The 25,927-nt window shown below is 36.1% G+C and overlaps 1 protein-coding gene across 3 annotated transcripts in view; it reads right to left on the bottom strand.

The window, feature by feature from the left end:
- Positions 1-144: 144 nt before the first annotated feature.
- The window catches only part of LOC109090226 (oxysterol-binding protein 2-like), a 65,981-nt gene continuing 40,198 nt past the window's right edge, over positions 145-25,927 (bottom strand). For all 3 annotated transcript variants that reach the window (XM_042754502.1, XM_042754500.1, XM_042754497.1), the window contains 12 exons: positions 21,766-22,016; positions 13,648-13,846; positions 13,363-13,486; positions 10,653-10,719; positions 9,917-10,069; positions 8,980-9,225; positions 8,368-8,488; positions 8,040-8,143; positions 7,570-7,665; positions 7,181-7,365; positions 2,671-2,891; positions 145-2,482 (listed from right to left, as the gene is read on the bottom strand). In XM_042754502.1, coding sequence (XP_042610436.1) covers positions 2,340-2,482; positions 2,671-2,891; positions 7,181-7,365; positions 7,570-7,665; positions 8,040-8,143; positions 8,368-8,488; positions 8,980-9,225; positions 9,917-10,069; positions 10,653-10,719; positions 13,363-13,486; positions 13,648-13,846; positions 21,766-22,016 — 1,910 coding nt within the window. In that variant the 3' untranslated portion in view covers positions 145-2,339. The remainder of the gene's footprint in view (positions 2,483-2,670; positions 2,892-7,180; positions 7,366-7,569; positions 7,666-8,039; positions 8,144-8,367; positions 8,489-8,979; positions 9,226-9,916; positions 10,070-10,652; positions 10,720-13,362; positions 13,487-13,647; positions 13,847-21,765; positions 22,017-25,927) is intronic.

Below are 25,927 nucleotides of genomic sequence, written 5' to 3' on the forward strand. Positions count from 1 at the left end.
ATGACTCCTGCTATCATTGCTGTTTTTGAGCTAAAGCTTTAAGATGTAAATGTTTCTTTTCTGAAATTGAAACAACTTTTATTTAATCCTAACTGACAAAAACACTTGTTTTTACCACCTCAGATCCTGAATTGGTGAACCATGTAACAAAAATGTAAGCTTTTATTTGTTTTTTATAAATAATCTTAAGGAAAATGACATTTACATGTATAGGTGGGGAAAGTGTGAACAAACAAACCATAAATTGTTGCATTGCGCTTCATTCACTGTTTTAGAGCTGACATGGAAACAAACTAAGGATATGCCTGCGTTAACAAACGGTTTAAAAGTAGTAACATATCTCTGTGTTCATAAAATCATACAGAACAGCCTTGCTGGTGATGAAAAATAGTTCTTGTGGGCACATTACTTTCCAACACACTGCCTTCAGTCATTCTGCATGATACCAAAACATTCCTAACGACAGTATATAGACAAAAAGTGCCAAAAAGTTAGTGAGTTTTAATCAGAAATATTAACATTTATAATCATACATTGACAGCTTGTCAAAAATGAACCTTTGACTAGCTGGATCATTTTAAATTAAAAGATCAATTTACAAGTAAACTTGGTTAAAGTTCAGGTTTATACCAAAACAGCATTTATTAGGATGTCATGGCATCATTACTTTTGTTTCCTTAATAATAGTAATAATTATGGTTATCACAAAATACATATGGTGGTGTGAGCACCAAATTAAACCTCCAGCCTAATTCAACATTTTTGACAGCAATCAGAAATAAATTGAGAACTGATCTCCAGAGATGTCAGGTCTCAACCCACTGCCTTAGAACAGGACTTTCTAAACCAAAGACTGTTGATTTGTTTCTGTGAACGTAACTGAAGTTATACAACTTTGCAATGGGTCTACAGTTTCAAAGTGCTCAGCAAAACAACTGAAATACGTAATTTTTTTTTATCACTCCTGAGTCCTGATGATTTATAACTTCCAGAAGAATTTTAAAATCGGTCTTTCTGTTATGGGGCACTAAAATACCAGGTTTAAAAATGTACTACAATGTACTTTTCTATCGCCGCATTGTAATGTGAAATACAGCAATCCCCTTCATCAGGAACACTTGGGTGTTTTAATCCATTGTCTCTACTGCTATTAAATGCAAGCATATTTTAAACACAAATCAAAATCAGCAAGCTGTTTGCTTGTGTTTTCAGTAGAACACTTTGTATTGTCAAGCGGGTGACTTTTTTTTTTTACTTTTGGTTGATCGTTCATTCATTCATTAAGTATCCTGATTGTATAAAAAAGAATTTGTTTAATTGCATTGATATGCATTCTACTGTGGCAGTTACTGTAACATGATAATAACCACTGGAGACTCTAAGCCAGTGCAGGAAGCAGCTTATTAATGTGCATGACAATTCATGGATTTAAAACACATTTGTGTCAGAATACCTACACTGTCCAATACAACAGACACAGGGACTCTTTTAATGCTTGCCTGAAGCTCATTGGCTAACTGAAGACATGAGATGAATCTTAACTGTCATTAGTTATTCAAAGTTATTCAAAGTGGGCGTTGCCAGGGAGAAAGTCTTCAGCTGTGTGTCCAAAAAAGAACCTGATTATGCTCCTAATTCTTTGGGATATACAAATACAAGAATTTCCTTTGCCCAAATATGGTATTGTTGTTGATATGAAACTAAACGTAGTACATAAGCTGAACAATCTGATAATTCACAGAAATGTTGCAGCTGCACTGTGTTGCATTGAATCTTTGCTTCATATGTGTTTGTTCATGTGCTGTCCAGGCCAGCATGGGACGGGGAGGAGCGTCTTTGATATGATCTCTTTATAAACAAGACTCAGTCCAGTGTACTTCACTGTAAGAGATGCTGGGAAGAGAGGAAAGTGCATTCATGATGGGGTTGTACTGAATAAAAAGAACCTGATTTGCTTTGGAAGATAAACTGGGGCGGCACTTAGCTAGAAGAGTTCAACGGGGCATTTCTCCCACACACTCATCTTTGAGGTGAACATCTGAGAGAACATTTTCCTGGTTCCCCCATTTTAGTAGTCTGTTTAAGAGTCAGGCAAAGATATATTTCATTGGGCTGCAAACACACACACACACACACACACACACACACACACACACACACACACACACACACACACACACACACACACACACACACACACACACTCTCTAAGAGATCAAACAGCACAGGTGTTCATATCCTGTCTCCACTACTTCTGTAGTCCCAAGGCCCTGATTAGTCCATGTAGAGGGTTATTCCTCTTTTGTCTATCTGCAGAGTTAGTCAATTGTTTTGTGTGTTCAGAAGATATCGGGACACATACTCCATTCTTGTCTTTCTTTGGCCTCCCAATAACCCCCCTTATAAACGTAGATGGTCTCTCCCGTCATTTCATCTGTCCTCTGGTGGAACCACAGCGGCCTGTAACCCTCAAAGCCCTGTCCTGTAACGCAAAACAACAAAATCACCAGGAGAACAGTCTAAGATCAGTCTACTGGGATTGTTCTTACTAAACTGTGGCACAAAAGTTGACAACTGGAATTTATATTTTCATGGTTTTCATTCACAAAAAACCTGTACCAACCAAATGTCACAGAAGACCATCTTGTGTGACCTTGGACTTCCCCTCACCTTCATCTACGGCCTTGGAGGCCTCAGCTTCTCTCCTCCTCCTTGTGGCTCTCTGTTTTTCCTCCAGCCTTTGTTTCTCTATGTTGGCCTCGTCCCAGCGTCCTGCTTCCATCAGCCGCTGGTCTGGCCTCAGCCTGCTGTCCGTCCAACACACACCTTCCTCTTCCTCATTCAGCGTCAAAGCCAGAGAGGAGAAATAGTACATGTTCTCAGCATTCTCTCTGGAGAGATAGAAAAGAATAATAATAATGAGGGAAAAAGCAAAAATAATCAGAGAATCTAACATTATAATTTGTTGTGCAAGGCCTTAGTACAGCTTTAGTTAATTAAGTTGGTAAGTAGGAAGTGAAGAAGGTAGTTAGTTCTGCAGGTAGGCAGTTTTGGTCTGTCAGTAGTGAGTCTGGTAGATATGTTGTTTGGACTGTAAGTAGTTTGGCAGGTAAGTAGTGAATATATACCAACAGAACTACCTAATTACCTACCTACCAAACTAACTACCCTCCCCTAGCAACACCATACCATTTTGGATGCGTTTAGATCCATGCTTGGTTTGGTCTCATGAGACCAGTGTATGGATTCCCAGAAGTTTATGTTTTGTAAATACGAACATATTTACAAAATATATTCTGGGAGTATGGATTCTTTTTAGTTATTTTTCAGACTGAAAACCTTAAAACTTCAAGCTTTTAAAACTACTTCAAATTTTCTGTCTGGTCTTTTCCAAGTTTGGTTTAGTTTGTTGTACATTTGCTAAGCCAGGATGAGAGCGTGCAGCTATGTCAAGCCAAGTGTAGATAGTTGGGATAAGTGCACGTTCACGGCATTCTGAAACAGACCACGGGATCGATCACAGAATCAATGATGCAAAAATGAATAAAACCCGAGCGGCATACTTCTCGCCAACTGAGGCAACAGCTTCTAATGGAAAACATATAAAGAGGTGAAACATATAATATGTAGAAAGGGAAATACAGCTTCTTTAATAAAACAAAGACAAAGTTTTATTTCAGATTATAGATTAGATAAAATCAATTAGATAGAAAAAATGAATAAATAAAAATAGATAAAAGAGATAGATGCGATAAATTTAAATAGACAGATAAAAATGAGCAAAATACTGTAGATCAAATACTGTAGATGCGCATAGTGTATAAGTGTTTGCAATTAATCATACGTGTGCTTGCATAAGTAACATGCATGTCCACTGGTCACATTTAAGGCAAGGTGTCCAACTGTTAATTTAGGGAAATGACAAATAACTCCTTTGAATTGTAATTATGATGGCTTCAGTTGAGCACTGGTTATTTGGACTACTTATGCATTCAGTTGGTCCGCTATTGTCTGCCAGGCTTACCCACTTATCCACTATGCGTATCTACAGTATTTGATCTATTTTGTTCATTTTTATCTGTCTATTAATCTATCTCATGTCTCTTTTATCTATTTTTTATTTAGGTTTTTAGTTTTCTATCTAATTGATTTAATCTAATCTGATAATTTGATCTCTTTTTTATATATCTAATCGTTTATTTATTTTATCTCTTTTATCTATCTATCCTTCTTAAAGAACAAGCGTGTCTGGCCAAAAAAGGAACTGGCAGCAAGTACAAGAACATTTTGCAGGCTGGTAAGTGACTTGATGTGTGAAAAAAAAAGACAAATTTGGTGAATAGTGTCTGCTGCCATATTTTATTGTCTGTGTTGATTTTAGCATTGAAAAAAAAGGCTCATATATCTGGCACGGGGGGTGGCCCTCCAACCCAAGACTTGACCACAGCAGAGGAGCTGGCCCTGGAGTTGAATAAAGGGAAGCCAGTGATGGAAGGGACACAGTGAGGGACCCTAAATACAATCATCAGAAGTGAACAGCTAAGCATTAGTATACTTCTTTTAAACTAAAAATAGGAAAGTATGCTTTTAGTTTACTTTTTATGTACTTCTCAGAAATGAGCTTTATGTACTTCTCACAAATATACTTTAAAATGACATTTAAGTATACTTGACTTATACTTACAAAAAGTCTAAATATACTTGAACTTTACTTAAGTATACTTAATAAAATAAACTTATTTTATAGTATACTACTTTTTGGTAAGGGCAGCCACTGACTCTGGCCCAGCAAGAGAGACTGGCCTCTTCATACAAGGTACATTACTGCCGTACTTCTGCACATGGAAAACAATCAAGTATTTAGATTTTGTTATGTGGACTGTCTGACTTTGCCTTACCTTGCAGTGTCTGGTAAACACACTAACACTTCTGGAGCCACCAGACTATGATCCGCTGGTGACTTCTCTTTATTAAAATCATAGGCTTGGGCATGTCCTGTCAAAACTATCAATACAAGTTCTGTTGAATATGGCAGAGGGAAGGCACATCTGCCGATGATGAGATCGTGTCACTGGACTCCAGAAGGCTTGAGGTGTCATGTCAATTTTGTGTAAAGAGGATATTTTGAAGATTGCTGGTAATCAAACAGTTGGTGGCTCCTACTGACTTCCATAGTATTTAGTTTTTTCCTCTTTTATGTTCAACATAAGAAAACAACTCATACAGGTTTGGATAGAACTTCAAAAGAAGAATCAGATGATCCAGAACATATAAAGGTATATTGTTGTTTACTAAAAATATTTATAAGGTTGTTGCCATCCTCAAGAGTAGAACCATTTTCAAATAATATATTTTATTATTCCTTTATTCGAGTTGAAAAAGACTAACAAATGGAACATTTATTTAGAATAAGCCTATATATACACTACATATTGACCTCGTCATGGACTTAAATGAAAACCACATTTGCAACTTCATCAGCCATTTCTTATAATCTCAACAAATGCAATAATATATGCATTCATCAAACCTCTAACAGCAATATGAACAGTCTTCATAACAACACTAAAATAGGGATACTTAGATGAATGACAGTATATGTCGTATTTTAAATGCATGATATATATTGTTTAAAATGATGCAACATTTGCAGAAGACCATGGAGTGACTGTAAAACATTAATTTCTAGAAGGATTGACAGCAGAACTAACAGATAAATCACTAAGATTAATCTTAGCCTGTTTGTTAGCCTGATCCGGAGCAGGCTAGCTGCAAAGTGTAAATCTCCATAGTAACTTAATGTAGATTAATTTAGCCTCCCTTCATGCAACCGAGTCAGGGCTAAATTCAGCCAGGATAACTGGAAAATCCCAGCTTTAATCCCTTATCTTGCTTTTGTGCAATACCCCCCTGGAAGTCTATGTTTTGTAAATATTTACCCTCCCCTAGCAACAACATACCATTTTGGATGCTTTTAGATCCAAAATTCTTGGCTTGGTCTCATGAGACCAGAGTATAGATTCCCAGAAGTCTCTGTTTTGTAAATATGGGCCTTGGAAAAGGCTAAATATGTGTACTGTGGTTTGGCAACAGTGTGCGAAGTTACATTTCACTTCTGTACACAACATTTTACTTTGTGAGATAAAAGAGTCACTCTGTTCATAGCTTTTGCCAGCTTTGAGACCACTTAAAGGGAAATTGTACTCATTTATGCTGAATACTGTAGTTCTGCAGATAGTCTGGCAGGTAAGTCTAAAACCCCGTTTAGACTACACAATTTTTTTTGTCTGTTACGACAGTCAGATGTGCGATTTTGATTCGTAAAATCTTGACGTGTCGTGAACAAGAAACATGTCAGACTATACGACGTTACCCAACCATTCAAATCATGCCATCATTAACAACGTGCGTGCTGTCATCAATAGCGCGAGACAAGACAGAATGTGTTATGAGCGTAAACAAACAATGGGCGTGTTTTGCAATCTTGTCATCAGAAAAACACAAAAAAGAAAGAAAACTTGACAATGGACACAAATCTGGATGGCATGAAGAGGATGGTATGGACTGTCATAGTTTTTATTTTACCTTTTTTCACTGTTTCGTTGTTGCTGTAGCTTCACAAACATTTTCCTCCATTGTAAAATTACACCTAGCAGGACCGATACCATTGTCTCCCTTTCGTTTCGGCATGTTTGAAAGCTTGTACAAAGGCCAGTGTCATATCTGTGATGGAACTTGAGATTGTAGTTGGTTTGGTGTGTTATTTGTTATTGAGGTTGTTTATTAATAAGTAGGTAGTTTAGTCTGTAGGTGGTTTGACAGGCTAAGTTGTCAAGTTGCTACAAATGTAACTGCAAAATTAACTACCTACCTACTAAACAAACTAACTTTAGACTTAGTTTGGTAGGTATTTAGTCTGGTTTGTAGGTAGGCAGGTAACTCTGCCTATAGGGAGTTAGTCTGGTAGGAAGATTCAGTCATTTTGGTAATTCGTTTAGTTGATACGTAGGGTCAGTCAGTCTGTAGGTAATATGGCATGTGGTTTGGTTTGTCAGTAGACAGGTGGTAGTTAGTTCACTTAGTATATTGAGGTAGGCCTGTACTTTATTGATTTTTATGTGGGAAATTGAGTTGCATTTAAAGTTAGATATTAATATCAGAAGTCAATGGTGTGTCTTACGGTAGAGGGTATTTCTTCCACAGCAGTTTGGGTGTGAGCGTCTGATAGACAGTCTTCTGTTTGCCCTCAGAGCTGCTGCTTCCTCTGCTACTCTGCACAATCTTGGCGCTCTCCATTTTGTCGTCCCATGTACCTGAAAGGATGTAGTGGGCCTGGCCATCACTGTCCTTCACCACCCCTGCGACCTTACAGTGGAAGAACAAGGAGAACTAGGGTAACAAGCTCTGGGGTTGAACTACAGAAGCATGAAGAGACAGAAAGAGGGCAGAGGAGGATAGAAAGATGGTTTAGCCATGACAAACATTCATTAAGGGGTCAGAATAACTCACACACAACTCACAGTGGGAAGGACTGGAAAGAGGACAGGGACATTTAAGTCCAAAACAAACCTTTCGTGGGACTTCCCTTGAAAAATAGCTGTACGGAGAGAACTTGAGCTGACAGGTCTCTTTAGTCCTGTGGTTGACTATATCAATATCTCCTGACTGAAACAAAGAAAATATGAGATGAAAAGAGAGAAATACCTACTATTAAATCAGTGGTTCTCAAAATCTGGGGGTCGCGGAGGTGTGAAGTGTTTTTCTTCAATAAAATCGTATTTGATATTTAACAGAATTTTATTTGATTTTTTTTTCAGTTAAAACTTAACTACTGCTAATACTGTTGACTGCATTGTTCAATTACCAAACAGTTTTTTTCAGAAGAGGACATCAAAATTGAGTAAAACTGGGTCCTACAAACAATATATTCTACAAGCTTGGACCTACAAGCCTGGAAGTTTCTAGGCTTTGAATATTTGACAAACTAATGAAAGAAAATTCTGGTAATCATAGAAATGTAATAATGTCAAAAGTTCAACCTGATCAATCCACAGTTTGCCCACAATGATGTTGTGCACGGTAGAGGTGACTTTTCGCCACACATAGTGGTTTCCACTTGCATGAAACTGTAGGTGTATCGCACCTGGTTAGACATACAGAAAGACTTCTTTCTAATTATATGGCATACAAATAATGTCAAGTCAAGAGAGAAACAGAATGAATCCTCCGTGTGACAATAAAATAAATCAGCATAAACAATGTTTATGGATTTTGTGCTACTTCATGAAAAAACCTTCAGTATATATGCATACATTTGTTTGTATGAAGAACAGTGAAATAGTGAGACAGTCAAGAGAGGAAATTCACCCAGAGGCATGATGGAGAGGTATTTGCCACGGAACTTGCTAGCGATGGTAATTTCCTGCCACAGGGTCCAGCCTCGCTGTGACATCACATGATGAGCAGCTGCCGGTGGATGATGACTGACCTGAGAGATACAGGCAAATATCAGCTGAGTGTGGAATATAAAATACACCACTAGGGGTGCCGTCTCTTTATTCAATCAGATGTGTGAACTTTCTATGTGTGATTCACAGTCACCTTCAGCCATCATTACCATCCAACAGCTAAACCTTGCATGAGAAATTCCTCATTTATATGCTGCTTTGGATGCTAATTAAATTCAGCAGCAAAATGGTTTCTTGAGCACCAAATCAGCATATCAGAATGATTTCTGAAGGATCATGTGACATTGAAGACTGGAGTAATGGCTGCTGAAAATTCAGCCTGGCCATCACAGGAATAAAAAAAGACTTTAAAATTACTGTTTTTAAAGCATTTTTGAGCAAATAAACAGTCTTGTTGAGTATAATAGACTTCTTTCAAAAACATGTCTGAACAACTGCTACTGAGGTGAAAGTGAACGCTAACAGATAGCTTTCCTCATATATTACAGACCTTTTGACTCTTAAAACTGACCTGTTCACAGAGGGAACGGTAGCCGAATTCTTCCAGGCGGTCAAGTTCATAGGTCTCTCCCAGGAGAGGGTTGAAAGGCTTGGCTGTCCGGTGCACTGTGGTGGAGTATGAGGAGACGGAGAAGGCTGCGACCAGACACATCTGCTCCAGAGAGTTCTCACAACGCGCCGCCTTATCCAGCAGCTCGTGGTACTCCAAATCCTCCGTCAAGCGCTGCAGCATGGACAGGGGCTCGTTGAAGTTCACCTGGATACACAGAGAGAGGAAGAGACCTTGGCTGTGACCCAATTCTTCTACTACATATTGTTGAGTTTGTGAAGATACTACAATTGTCTTGTGACCACAGACCCATTTTAGAAGTTTGTTTTGGAATGAAAAGGTTAGCATCTGGCTAAATTTGTTACTTTAAAATATATACTGTAGTTACTTTACTTATAGGTTGCTATTTTTAAAGCTGAGGCAGCTTTAGCCTCATATTCTTTGCCTTTTTTTTCCAAACTGAAGTTAAAAGAGAACTGTCACCAACTTCAGTAGAGCAAGGGGCTGTGAACAATATCAGCTAAAAATACATACACTAGAGTTCAAAGGTTTGCGGTCGGTAAGATATTTAAATATGTTTTTAAAAGAATCTCTTATACAAACCAAGACTGTATTTATTTGATCAGTAAAATTGTGAAATAGTGGTGCTGCTAAATAATTTTGTAAGAACTGTGATGCATGCATTCAAAAGACCAGCATTTATTTAAAATAGTTATCTTTGTCTTTACTGTCATTTTTGATCAATTTACACACACACAAAAAATAATTCTCACTGATTGTAATGTATATGCAAATGATATATAATCTGGGAATTTTTTCTTACTGTTCTCAAAGAAAGCACTGCACTGATTCTAATCTTGCATTTAGGACCATTTTCACAATATCTGTTATCACTTACAGGCATTGGGATCTTAGAGAGCTCTTTGCCAATGCAATTCTTCATGATGCTCCACAGATTGAGCGAATAGTTGGGCTTCTCCGGGATCTGGGTCCGCCTCTTCCTGTGAGGCTGCAGCTCTTTCCCTGAAAAATCATTACTGCTCACAGAACACTAAAAAAGACAGAGATGAGAGTGTTTGTATTAAAAAAAAAAAACATCTGAAATTTATGAAATGTGTTTGTGCTGAAAGACATTATTTGAATGGCCTGAGTGCCCTTGAGGAACGTAACACATAAACATTGACAGCTGACTGAGGCTCCATCTGTCTCAGAACGTGAGTCATCAAGAGAAAGATGAAATGAGGGTAGCAGATATCCAGTTAATTAAGAGTTGGTTAATTGAGATGAACAACAGCTGTGAGAGTCTGTGATGAACAGATTGCCCAAGGAAACATTCAGTCACACTGAGTCTACTGGATCTTTATGCCACATGAAATACAGTGGGGTCCTAAAGTCTGGCCACTAATGAAAATGCTTCTATTTCACATTAGTTTAATTAAAAAATATATTTTCATTACAAAGATGAAGCGAATTTCAGGCACTTGTAAAAACTGAATTTTATTATTTCTGAATGCTTTACCATTTGGTTTGTCGCTCTTTTAAATTAGATTCTGAATCTGAGATTTTCACTGTTGTCTTTTGGATCCTACTGCATATAACCTTTGTTTTCAGCTCTTGTTTCATGTCACACTCACATTGTCTTCCTGGTTCCAGTCACTGGGCTGTCCTCCGCTAGCACCACTGAGATTACTCTGAGAACGCCTGCACAGACAAGAAAGCGAGAGCGACAGTAAGAGGATGAGATGCAGGCAAATAATGGAATAAAGGTTTCAGGAGCTGCTAATGCATCATGGCGTCAACCAGTGAACAAAAGCCTCTTACTGGGACCAGATCATGTTTCTGCTCCAACCCATTCCTACATAATTTAGGTACCATTTTCTTGCATTTGATTTCTCTTGTTGTATTGCATTTGCAATAAATAAATAAATGGCAAGCGTTATCCTATACTTATTCACAATGGTAATGAATGAATAGTGAATGCTTAAATATATCCACACAAAACATATAATACATTTCAAACAAAAGCATAGTAGTTTTTTAGGGCTATTCAATCTAAATAATTATGTAATAGTTATAAAATAAATATTTCAGACATAATTACTCATAACTGCACATTTTACCAAAATAGTGTGCCCTCTAGAAGCTTGTGTTCTGCAAGTGAACGTCGCTTGATTGTGCCATCCCAAAGAAGCACAAAATCACTTTTACGGAGTTTTAAATGAAATGTTCCCTCCTGGTGGAATCACCTGCCCAACTCAATCCGAGTCCTTAGCCATCTTCAAGAATCGGCTAAAAAACACATCTCTTCCATCTTTATTTGACCCTCTAACTCTAGCACTCTCTATTCTTATTCTATTCTTTATAAAAAAAAAAAATTAGACTTGCACTCTATTCATTTTCTTTTTTTTTTCTTTTAAATCTAGAAATCTATAACTAGCTTTCTAATCTTTTTGTATTTATCAATTTATCTGTTTTCTTTTAACTTATACAATTAACAAAAGCAAAAAATACCTCTAACACTAGCTTGCTCTATTATTTTTCTATTCTATCTGTTTTCTTTTTCTTTATTATATTATTTTTAAAATAAACCTTGCTACGTGTTCTGCGTTAAGCTAACTGAGACATGTTATAGCACTTGTATATCATTGCTCTTTTGTTGATTTTGATTGCTTCCATTGTCCTCATTTGTAAGTCGCTTTGGATAAAAGCGTTTGCTAAATGACTAAATGTAAATGTAAATAGTAAATACACACAGTACACAAACATATATTATGTAAACAAAAACTTTTATATTGAATGCGATTAATCGTGATTAATCGTTTGACAGCACTACAAATTAGTGTTAAAAGAACTACGTTTTAATGCAAAACATTTGGTAATTCTCACCTCATAGTCATAATTTTGATTGGAATACATCTCATTCGGAAGGGCAGTCAACATACGGTTGAGTTCAAATATTTAAATGCAACCAAAAAAAATAATGGATAATTTTTTTTTTTTAATGGAAGGATTAAACTGTTAAATCAGGTTAAATGGCAGTAACTGCAAAATGAAATTCCAGGACTTTCAAGGACTTTTCAAGCACTACTTTTTTTCATTTTCAAGGACTAAAATCACAATATCATTATTAATTTTCAAATTCTAATAAATAAACTAATAAAACAAAAGGGTACAAATAAAGTGCAGCGCATGCAAAGCATGCAATGGCTGTGGCAACCTGAAAAGATACTATGGCAAAGTTATCACTTTCCTTATTCAAAGTAATATTTTTTTATGAATATATGATTAACCTGAAGAGTAAAAGCTTCATCATACACTTGGAAAATTGTGAGCTATATCATCAGACACTAGGGGTGTGACAATACACTTAGCTCACGAGATGAAACAAAATCCAGATACTTCCATCACTAGAATGAGACAATATTCTAATACTGTTTTTCAAAATTTTCAATGACAAAATATTTGTCTTTTAATCACAAAAAGCAAAACAATGTAGTTGCATTTTGAAACATTCAACTAATCTAGATCTGTAACTAATGATTATCTTGGTAATCAAGTAATCTAAATCTACTGATTATTTCTGACAAATGAGTAATCTGATATTTTTTAGTAATAAAAATAGACCTAAGTATAAAACAGGCTTTATATTGACTACATTTATATATATTAAACTAACGATGAGACAATAATAATTGGTCCAAATAAAATATCAAAAACAAGTAATAACATGGGTTTATTGAACATCACTGTTAAAATATGTAATATGCCTATAAATAATATGAACATAACCTGCTTACAGACATTATGTATTATAACAAATACCTGCAGAGGGCTCCAACAGCCTGGCGATGTTTCACTTTAAAGTATGATTCAGCGACGTTTAAATCCATGTAATTTAAACCTCAGACTTTATTTGCGTTCCCAAATGAAACCCAAACAAACAGCAGATGCAATAAAAGAACGAACAATATAATAAAAGAACTATATAATGCTTTCACTATAAAATTTTTTTTTTAATGATATAATTTGTTCTGTTTTCGCGTGAAGGAGTAATATCGCGAGATCTCGTGCGCTGCTTAAAGCCAGGAGAAATGGCTCTGTATTTATATCAGACGCACTGCATCTTTGATTTCGCGAGAAAACAACTATTTTTATCGAAACCAAAAATGAACACTAATTTTTTATATACTGCCTTTTAAACATTCAAGTACTTTTTCAAGTACCTTTTAATAAATATTGCTGCTTCAAGGGTTTTACAGGACTTCAATTTCAAAAAGTAAAATTCAAGTACTTTAAGCACTTTAAGCACCTTGTACGAACTCTGTAAATGGGGATGAAGCTGACCTGTGCTGAGAGGGGTCCGTGGCAGTCACTGTTATAAATGCAGGTGAGTCTTCCATGGCATCAAAATACTCTGTATCCTCATCTTCATCACTCGCTTCCTCTTTCCTGGGCCTTTCACTCACTCCTATACACACATACGTAGTCAAATACAGGCACAACAGTACCATTACATCAGTCAAGGTGGTTTACCATGGTCATGTCTCATAAGTGAGCTCATTCAGCTCTGTAATATTAATTAATGAATGATCACAATGCTGTAGGAGTGGTGGGGCTCCAGTGTCTCACCCGTGTCAGTGGTGGGCGTATTGGGCGTGTTGACAGCGTGCGCAGGGGCCTCTCTCCAGGCTCGTTCCAGGCTGTTGTGCTGCTTGGCTAGCTGCTCAATGGTCTCTTCTAGGTGGGTGCGCTGCTCTCGCTCATGCTGAAGTATTCGCTGCCACCTGCGGCTGTGGCTCTCTGCCAGGTCCAAGAAATCTCGGCATGCCTGCGCAGCAAGATACAAAACAGGGACTAAACATCAACACAAATACAGAAGCTTCAGGATTAAAATAAAAGTGCTATGGAGACCAGGGGGGCTGGATTCTGCTCCTAAAGGTCAATCTCTGTGCAGAGTTTTAAATCACCCACATAGCTGAAAAAGTAGAGCATGGTGTAAGGTCATGGGTTTGATTCCCCAGGAGTGCATGATCTAATATCATATACCTTGAATGCAATATAAGTCGCACTGGACAAAAGTGCCAAATGCATAAATACAAATGCACAAATGTTTTAAACCCTAATCAGACAAATATGATCGATATAATCCTTTAACCCTTAAAGACCTAAAACATTATTGAGGCACCTGACTTGCCTGTACTTCTCTTTATTTTTTTAAACTATTCTTGCAGTTAGCAATGCTGAAACTTCAAGTTCTCCTGTTCATAATGATATATGGCCCTTGATGCTGACTCAGCATCAAGGGCCATATAGCATTATGAACAGGAGAATTTGAAGTTTCAGTTTAACTCATTTAAAGACTCAGTTTTGCATTTGTTTTCTCTATGGAATGGATAAATCTGCTGGAATTTTAAGAAAATGCAAGCAACTTTTTTTTTTTTTGTAAACTCCAGAAGTTTGGATTTTTTTCTTCAGAAAGTTATACGTGGATGTTTTACACATCCAAGTTAAATTTTGTCTATATCTAACATTCCCTATGCAATTAAAAGCCATTTATTACAATATTATTCTAGCTGGTTTTCAGTGAAAAACATAGGCCTATCTATTTTATTTATACTGATAATACAGATCTAAATTGTCCTTAAAAGAGTATACTGAGTACAACTAAACAAAGAGTGCTAATGATCTTCATAAACTATATAAGAAGTATTTACATAATATTACACCCAAACAGATCAATCCCTTGGCTTCTCCTCAGTGGACCAGGTATCTGCGTCTTAATCGATTCTGCTGGATTCTACTTAATCGATTTGTTTCCATGCATGCAAATACGCATAATTTACACATACTTTCACTTTACGTTTGAAGATAAAGAGGAAAGGAAAAAAACTTTCACTTTGTGTTTGTTGAAATTTCCAAAGAAGCCTAGGATAGATGACAGATTGAACCAATCTGTGCACGGGGGTGGTGCTAATAATCATAATTTGTTCATGTTTTCATTTTAGGTTTGAAGATAATGGGTGCTGAATCAGTGCTGATCAAAACTTGAACATAACCACGTTCACTACAGAGCCTCTGAATGTGAATCCTCTTCATGAGACATTTTTTTTAAAGCATACTGAATAGATTAGTGGTTCAAAAGTTATTAAACAATTAAGAACTACATTTATTTTTAGCCGCAGTGATGCACTGAATCACATTTTAAATACAACTGAACCAAATAATCCTTTAAAATCTTTGATTTTTTAATTAAAATATTTTAAATGTTTGAAAAAATGTGATTCATGATGTGTGGGATTTATACCTAAATAAAGAAGTGTGAAGTCTGCACACTGAAAATTACTGCTCCAGGATTTATACCTAGACACAGTATATATAAGTCATTTTAAAAATATTTTAATTTAATATGCTGTATATAGGAGTAAATACCATATTTTTAATGTGAAAATATATTACCATAAGTTATAAATATATTTTCAAGTACTATCGATTTCAGAGGTATACAGCAAATGCTGCTTCCAAATCCTTATCCTCTCTCTGTTTTCATTCACTATCTCCAACACGATAATCCTGGATCCCAATTCTCTAGGGATCTTATCGGTCCTCCTGCCATAGGCGCCACGCACGAATTCACCTGTTTCCTCATTACTGCTCTGGTCTCCCTCATAAAATTGATCCCCACGGGAAGAAATCATGGAAATACCTTCCTCTCTCTGGCTTCCTCTTTCTCTACCTTTCTTTTAGCTTTCTCTCCTGACTGACTTTTGTTTATTGTTCTCATTGAAATGTCTGTGTGTTTGTTCTTAACATCTTATAAGTTATTATATTTGAAGAATTGTTGAAATGTTCTGATGAGAATTGATCTTGTGAAATTGATCATTGTGTTATATTGGTGAAGAAGTGAAAGAGTAAATCTGATGGCCAGTGCACGCTCAGAAACACAAACATACAGACTGTCTATAAGCTGAGTCATGCTTTTTTTTAGTCCAATCTCAGACTAGCAATATTGAGTAATACAAGCATCTAAGAGAGGCTACTCTTGGCCAATAACACAGACATAAAACAGTCACATGCTTGCATTCACAGGAAAATGTTATTGCTCAGTGGTTGCTCTTTCAAACCTCGGCAGACTTATTTGAATTCACAGTTAATGGTTCGGATGTTAATTTTTTTTTTCAGCAGAACTAGATGTCTCCATTTGCTCTGTATTCAATCTTGTTATTGAGAAATAAGTGTGATTTAAAAAGGTTTTTCATTTCTATATTCGAGTAACATTTATTTATAAAGAGCTTTATACAATACAGATCACTTTGAAGCAGCTTTCCAGTAATAAACAGGAGAAACAGCCTCAATGCTGAAAAATTATTCAGTTAGGAACGAATAAATTCAGTTCTAATGCAGAAGACAATACAGTGTCATTATTCATCTCAATTCAATAATTCTGTGTTCTCATTCAATAGTTTTATATAAGCACTGAAACAAGAAAACCTAGCAATTCTTTTCTCCTACATATAGTGCAGTGTATGACAAATAGCATGTTTGCTTCTCATTATTAAGAATAATAACCTACACCACACATAGGTTTCACTAAAAATAACCACTGTAATATAACTCCGTATCTGTGAGAGCATTTCTCTCATCAGAGCTCATCAATCACGTTAATAACTGAGACTACAGTACAGCCACAAAATCATTAAGGCAGCTCGCAGTCCCAACCAATCATGTCTTTAACAGTGTCTCTGCCACTGGGGGTCTGTGAAATTACTTGACTGTACTCTCTTCTTCATCTCTCTCTTGATCAATGATTCTTTGTCAATCTCCCTTGTCTCTTTTGGAGGCACATTGACACGACTAATCTGACTGACCCCAGTCTGCTGGATTTACCAGAAATCACACAGTCCAAGATAACTGAGCTCAATTTCTAACAAAATAGGCATCAGTGTCCAAAATTCACACCTGCCAATGGCAGATAAATTTTAGTTCTAAGTTCTAAATTCCTGATATAATTTCAAAGTTATGGGTCCAATTCCCAGGGAATGAAAATACATATAGCTTGAATGCAGTTGCTAAAAGAGTCCGGCAAATCTATTTGTTAAAAATTAAATGAATAAAATATTACATACAAAAATATATATATATATATATAATAATTAAAAGACATAATATTTTACCTAAAAATGTATACAATTTTATATTATATGTATGTATGTATGTATGTATGTGTGTGTGTGTGTGTGTGTGTATATTTATTTTGTATGTATGTGTGTGTGTGTGTGTGTGTATATATATATGCTTTTAACTCATGAACCGTAATGTTTTCAGTTGTTTGGTTATTTTGAAAATGATAGTTTTGTTTACATAATATATGTATGTGTACAGGGTATATTTATTATGTATATATAAATACACACACATAAAGTATATATTTAGAAAATATTTACATGTATATACATTTATATATTTATATTCTTATATTTTATATTATATATAAATATATTTAATATATAAACATAACATATTCTTCTTAAATATATACATGCATGTGTGTGTATTTATATATACATCATAAATATACACAGTATACACACATATATTATGTAAACAAAACTTTTATTTTGGATGTGATTAATCGTGATTAATCATTTGACAGCCCTAATATATATATATATAGGTCCTTTCAGTGGGATTGCATATTAATGATAGGCCATTGCAGATCACTGTTCTCTCTCCATGTCCATGCGCTTCATAAAGACACAAACATGTTATGATAATTTCATTTGGTTGCATTAATGCATGAATTTATGGGAAAACAAACAAACAAAAAAACATTTAGGTCTCAGAGAAAAATGTCTGCTAGAAGATGCATGACATCTATTTTATTCAATAGACATTTGTTTGTATATCTTCATCTATATTTTTTGTAAACATCTATATATTTTAATCGCTCACATCATTTACATCAGCGAGCATCAGAATACCATTCTTACATTTTGACATAAACTAGGTATTATGTTACAGTCCCTAATCAATTTTTAAGCCAACTCACAAGTTGAGTTAATTTTTAATCACATTTGGCACTTTGCAGGTGCTAATTTTGGACCCTATACAGAACATATTTTAAATGCAATAGTATAGGTCTCTCCACTCTTGGCATCCCACTTCCACACAATCTGTACCTTTAAAGTTCACAAACAAAGCAACGAACCAGCACTTACCTGACTCCTGTCAGCACTAATTGTCCAGAGCTCTGCTGTTAGAGAGGATCCTCTGTGTTACGCTTAGCATGTGACTGCGGCTTTCTCACACATTCATGAAACTACAGCTCCTTACCTTTAACATAAGTAACACTTCCACTTTTTTTTGCTGAGTGAGGCACTGGGCCCCAGACTTCTCATGACTTCAGGAAGAGTTTAGAGGAAAGAGATGCATGTGTCTTGTACATCCATATATCCGAGATTGCCATTTAAAATACTTGAGTGCGAGGGAGAGCCATGTGATTCAGTGTGTAAAATTAATAGATGGTTCACTGAATTTAGTGATTCAGTGAGATTCCCAACAATATTTCAATATATCAAGAATCTAGATAGATTTTCACTTACAAATTTACTTATTGTTTTGTTTACCTGTTCACAAACAAAACTCTCTTATACACAAACACAACAGCTCAAAATGTATTTGGACACTTAAGTAACACTTAAGAGTGTCTGAATGTCATTACATTAGATCAAATATTAAACCAAGTGTCACCAGCAAACAAATTATGCTAGATCTTTTCTCTGAACTAAGCCATTTTCACAAAGATTAGACCTGTTTGATATTTTGTTTTATAATGCAAAGAGATTCAGAATTTTTAAAATGTGGTTTAAGTGTAAAAATGACTTTTTAGGGACATTGTACATCCAGATTCAAACAGCTGCTTTCTCTCAGTTTCAGTGAATACAAGTAAAGTTTTTGTATTTTAAATGTGTTTAATTTAAAATGTTGCATATTTAATAGCAAGCAATCCGAAAGTGTCCCATTTTCCCTGTATTCACTCTAATCACTTCAGCGCACTTGACTGTATTCACACTATCCTGATATATAATGCTGTTCGAAAGCCTGGGGTCAGTATTTAAAAAAAAAAAGAAAGTCATTTTTATTTGCATTAAAGTGATCAAATGTGACAGTAAAAATGTTACAAAAGATTTCTGTTAAATAAACGCTTCTCTTTATTCATCAGAGAATCTGAAAGAAAAAAGTATCAACTTTCACAAAAATATTAAGCAGCACAACTGTTTTCAACATTGAAAATAATAATAAATGTTACTTGAGCACCAAATTAGCATATTAGCACAAATTATTTCTGAAGGCTCATGTAACACTGGATGTGCTTTACCATCACAGGAATATAATACATAATACATAATAAAAAAAAAAAAAAAAATATATATATATATTTACTTAAAAAAATTATTGTCTTTACTGTCCATCTCATCTCTTTTCATGTATATTATTAAATATAACATCATCTGTTTATCCATCAGACCAGACACACAGATCAGAATGTTTTCCTCTACATCTCATCAGCCTGTCCAGCTGCTTTAATTAGCTATAACCTCACAGTGCTGATCAGCACTTTTCATTATGCATGTGTACTTCAGTCCAGCTGGCTATTTATCATTTTAGAGATTAAAAAAAAAGAAGACAAAGAAGAGTCCACACAGCTAACCAAACAGAGATCTCGCTAATGAAAGTGTTATAGCATGCAGATCGTGTGGGGTTTTACATCACTCAAAGACTCAGGTCCTGACTACTGTCTGCAGGGCTAATGATTCAAGCTAATTTTAAGAAGTGAGGAAAAATATGGAAATGTTATCAGCCAATAACACACTGGTGAACTATTGGATTCTTATACAGGTCTTACAAAAAAAAAATGGATCAAGAATTATATAGAAATTATCACTGAACACCAATCTAAATACTGTTAATTAGGTGTACATGTTCAGATAGTTTGCTCTATATCAGTGGTTTCCAAACTTTTCAGCAGTGCAGCCACTTCTCATCTATGGCATTTGTGAAGCAACTCATCACCCTATCTCACCTAATAATGGAAATAATCGCATTTTTAACATTAACTACATGTGCATGAAAATTTTCAATCTTATGTTGTTTATCAATAAATATTAAGACACATTTGACTTAAAAATTATGACTATTTTAGCATGTTTCAAAAATGCGGTTGCTCATTTTACATGTTGGTTGGAATCCCAACTTTTGTCAAAGTGGTCACTGCTTTGCCAGAATAAGTAACCTGTAATATGGAACTGACTGTGAAGATTAAAGTGAGGTTTGCATTCAAGTTGTGTACCAACAGTTTGCATGATAGGACTAGGTGTTATGATCCCAGTATTCAGCTCCACTTAGCCACACCATAGAACATTTTCTCCTTCGCTGTGATCAGAACACAGCAAGATGCAGCAATTGTTATGCTCTGATTTTGGTTCAGCAAGATTTCAGGATCACGGCCTAATGCATGTCCATGGTTCTTGTCTCAATACCCAATAATCAGTCATGAATTTACAGTTGCTTTTTGCGTGACTGGGGAACAATAGGAAAAGGACTAGTATGGTAAAATCGATAGATGAAGACGAACAATCATAATTATGATGCAGTTAATGCATATTTATTCAAATTCTTTTTGTGATATCCACACAAATCTAAATGAACAGCATGAAACTACATTCACCTAAGCTTGGCACAGAGAGATGAATTGAGTTTGTCAGAGTTTAAATGGAACACACAAGACGAAATCACCTCTAATATTGATTTTCATGACTGTGAGTAGTGATACCTGTCGAACATTTGATTTAGGAAATCAAAGACATAGAGGACATCCACAAAACTGAGAGCTATTCCTAGACCTGTACTGATCACATCAGGAGGCTCTACCTTCATTGATTACAGACAAAAAAGAAAAAAAATTTTGATCCAGGTATCTGCAACTTTGACTTTGACTTTAAAGCCACGCTGAACATAAAATTTGAAAACAGACACAGATTAGGATTTTCTCTGAAAAAGATTAAAGCTGCTGTTGTATTTTGTTCTGGAGCTAGTTTCAGAAATTGGTTTGTTTCATGAAGTATGGTTGGTTAAGAGAGCTAATACTGGATCAGATTTCACATTGTCCATTTTGATAAATGAACCACAATTCCTCCCATTATTTCTAAACATTACTCGTTTATATTGACCACAGCACTAAGGACAGAGGGAAACACTGTCTAGATGATTAAAGACAATAAATACAACCAGTCCTAAATTTGAACAAAGTCAGACAGTGCTCAGACTCATTGTTTCATAAAAAAGAGACAAATTTCTCCAGCTGCAAGGATAAAATGTTTTATATTAAAAAATTCATACAGTTTTATTGTTTGTTATATTCTCAGTATACACATTTTATTTGGTGCTCAAGAAATATTTCTTATTATTGTCAAATTATTATTCTCAAGTTCAAAAGAACAGCATTTGTTTGAAATAGAAATGTTTTGTTACAATGTGAGTCTTTACTGTCACTTTTGATCAATTGAATGCATCCCTGCTGATTAAGAATATTAGTTAGTATAGTATTAGAAATCTTTCTGACCCCAAACTTTTGAACAGTAGTCGAAATAAGATTAAGTGAAACTGAAAGTGAACAAAATAGCTATTTCTAACAATTGAAACCTGACCCAACTCAAATTCTGGGAGAACAGAAAGTTTAGTTCTACTTACATTGATCATAGCATTGGAGGTGATGCGAAAGAGGGTGGCTCTCTCATTGACAGCCTTGATTTTCTCTCCTCCCTCCAGAGGCACACGTAAGGTCTCGAGCTCACTCAGAGACCGCTGCAGCGCCGCTCCGTGCTTGGCTATCAGGTCATTGCATGTGCTCAAGTCATCCAACTTACTGGCCAGAGTCTTGAGAGTGCCCTGGATCTCACTGTGGTCTGACTGAGAGGTGGGCTCCTCGTCCGCAGAGTCATCTACAGAGAGAGAGACAGAATAGAGATTATGGGAGTAAATTTCATTATTGGCAGAACTATTTCTTTAAAACAGAAAAAAAAAATCCCAAGAACACGATGTCCCCACAATGTGTTTTCCAGCTGTTCACATTAACAAGTAAGAGACCACAGCTTCTCCTAATTTCCCTCATTAATTAATGCTGATTTAACAGGTGGCTGAGGCCCCAACGGCAGGCACCCAGTCGATATTACCATGGTCACTTGTGCAAACAGAGCACAAACATCCAAATCAACACACACATACACTCTAGATGGTGGACTGCTTTAAGAGATAGTGAATACACACAAAATAAGAAACCTGAAAGTCTCAGATATAATCATGTTTCCTAATGGGCTCAACTGGCAAGACTCATCTGTTGATAATATGTAGGGTTAGGACTCATATTTAAAACCATTCAGTAATGTTTCACACCAAAAGTAATTAGTAATTTAAAAAAAAACAGTGCTGTAAAAAGTACAGGTAATGATAAATTTAACCCGTTTTCAACACAGTGTGTGGGAATATCGATACTGAAACTTTATATGCACTGAAATGATTGGTGAAGGTGATCTATATCAAACGAATTTAACAGAAATATTTTATTCAACAAAAATATCTCCATAAATTGAATTGTGTTGTGTGAAAAAAAATAGGTAGGCTATAAGTAGTTTGTTCCTAAAACCCCAAAACATGCTAGAATTTGTAAACTTCTGGTTCCATTGTCCCAAATCAATGGGTTTTTGTTTAAATAAGTTTTCTATGACGTAAAAGACATCAGTTATATCCCACCCAGGTTTTTTTTGTTTATTTTATTTTTTTATGTGTCTTGAAAAAGAGAATTGTTGACAATTGGCTAAATGGGACTACAGAGATTGTCAGGGGCATTAAACTGTATCACGCTGAACAGATAAACTTATCTACTCACTAGTCCACTTTTACAGCCTCATTGTGTTTATACTTACATTCCTATTCTAACTCAAACTTTCCAAACTGTAGATGTTAAATACAGATTAATGTTTCTAATCTCTAATTTCCCCACATTCCGCATTCATTTCAGTAGCTGTCAGTTTAAAAAAGAACAAGAAAAGCTTATATAAAGTACCTGAGCATGCCTTTACTAGTCTCCAGAATCATTTGTGATGTCTAGGCTATAAACATTTGCTAGTGGAAAGGATGTGCTAAAAATAAATCATAAATAATATGGATGCCCAAATGTGTTCACTTTGCATGGTTCCACAGCTGCCATCATTAAAGTCCATTGGCATGTGTGGACACGTTCACACACAAAATGGCTCCCTTCCAATGACAGAAGTGGCATAAATCTAGAGCAAATTGAGAAATCACATCAGAACAGAGCTGAGATCCTGATGTTGAGTTGAGGTCATGAAAGGATCATAGATGCAATAAGACCACATCACACTAATACAATGAATATAGAAAACACATGTTCACAAGGACAACACTGTTGCTCATCTCTGACAAAAGAAAAACGTTTGGACATGGCAACCTCATTCTGAGTAGCAGAGTGGGGCAAGGGTGAGATTAATTTGACTGGGTTTGTTCCTCCTCAGCAGCTGTTCAGATTCTAATGTTCCCTATAATTTTTTTTTCTTGCTGAGCAAAAAATTTTCTCTATTTGGTGGACATTTCCAGCACCTGAGCAAAAACATTATTTATACCATACCTGTATAAGACACACACAAAACGTGTATCTATTAACTTTAATGTGCTATTTATATTAGATTTTACCCTTGATGCAACTAAATTATTCACATTTTAGGTTACCTGAGAAAACATTTTTTACAGTGCTGAAATTCTATTAAAAATAATTGTAAAAAATAATATAAATAATATAGCTAATATTAGAGAATAAAGCAGTTATTGATCATGAATTCCCTTTTTGAGGCCAATTATTTATTAGGCTTATAATATAATTTAATATTATAAAATATAATTAAAAAAAACATATATTCAATAAATATTTTCAAAAAACTTGAATGTGAAAAGAGTTTGCACACTACTACACCTGTGTGTAAAGCCCGGATGACTGCCAGAGGCGGTGCTAAGCACTAGTGGATAATTGCAAAAATATATCAACAAGGTCACGTCATAACGCAGACCAGGCCACAAGGATGTAAACCACAGTAGCTCAGTGCCCAGCCTTGGAACACTTCTCACGCATTTCGAGTGACAAAGAACTCTGGCGGTCATCTGGAATTCACAGAACCTGTGAATTCATGTAACTGTAACTGTATGTAACTGGCGTTCTGTTTCATTCCTTCTGACCGCCAGAGGTGGTGCTAGTGGATGACACATACCAACACAGTCATTAGGAATGTCACCACCCACTGACCTGAAACATCAAGGTTGCTCCAGAAGGACTGCAGAACTAACATCATGGGAAGCACCCACCTTATAGAATCGTGCAAAGGTATATGGGGAAGAGGTACCAGCAGCAGAGACCTCTGCCAAGGAGACCCCCCGCAAAGTGTCCCAAGATGAAAAAAACAGTCCTAATAGAATAACAGATAACACCTGCAGGTAAGGGTTGTTGATACTTATCATACGCCATTTTTATTACCTCGACAATCCAACATGACAATCTCTGTTTGTCTGTTGTATGTTAGTATGTACTTTGACATAAACAGTCCTAAGACAAACAGAATTGAGTCTGTTTGCTGAGCGTCCGTGGGCGGGTAATCACAGCGTAACCAATGACCGCACTCAGTTTCCGCTGAAAAAAAACCGTTCAAAGCAGCCCCATACAGGACATTATAGGGAAATGCACTGAGCGCCTCCCGTTGGAATTAGAGTGAGATAAGGGCAGTTGAAAAGCAACGATTTTAATAGTCACTGATTAATACAAAGTTTGGTAACCATTAACTTTAGGAAGAAAAGCAGGATTAGGTCTAAAGAAATGACAACTGAAAATCCTCTCAGAAGGGTACATCATGGGAAGCACCCCACCTTATAGAATCGCAAAGGTATATGGGGAAGATGAGCTTATCAGAGACCTGGCCAATGACCCCCCGCAAAGTGTTCCCAATATGAAAAAAACAGTCCTAATAGAATAACAAGCACCTCAGGTAGGGTTTTGATACTTATCATACGCCATTTTTCCTGACCTCGACAACAACATGACAATCCTGTTAGACAAGGGCACTCCATATGTACCATAACAGACAAACAATATGATCCGTTTGCCAGGTTGTTTAACATATGTCCAGCACATACAGGCTAAAAGTTTGCCTAAAAGAGGTTGTAAACGTAACATAGCACCTTAAAGCACATACAGCACATATGAATGAGTCACAATTTTTGTTAACGTTGGTTTTGGAGTGAAAGTTTGAATCCTCTGGTAAGACTGAGTCACAAATTTTGGTAACAAAACTTTAGGAAGAGTTAGCGAACCCAATGGGATCACTTCCTGACAACAGCAGCAACTCCTCCATCCAGCTTGCAGGAGGATATTAACCGTTTCCAGGGTTTCAATGTCCAGACACAGGCTGAAGAAACTCCAACCATATGATGAGGATGTCTCACAGAGTCTAGTCCTAGGCTGTTGCTCCACCTCTGGAGCGGTCTGAGGTAAAGCAAACCCAATGGGATCACAGATGTAGCAGCAGCTAACATCCCCATTAGTTGCAGAAGGACACTGTAAGAAATTTTTGACCCTAGTCAGAAATGGGTCAGTAAGTGATGAATGCTGTCTGTCTGAGCATGTGACAGTGATTGTGAGAGAGTCAAGTGTCATGCTGATGAATGTTATGGACTGTACTGGAACCAAATGACTCTGTGTCGTTCAAAGTAAGACCCAGTCTGTGAATATGTCCCAGCAAATCCTGGTGTTCTGTAGATCCTTATGTCCCAGCAAATCCTGGTGTTCTGTAGA

This window comes from Cyprinus carpio, chromosome A5 (assembly GCF_018340385.1).
Source record: "Cyprinus carpio isolate SPL01 chromosome A5, ASM1834038v1, whole genome shotgun sequence".
Classification (NCBI taxonomy): Eukaryota; Metazoa; Chordata; class Actinopteri; order Cypriniformes; family Cyprinidae; genus Cyprinus; species Cyprinus carpio.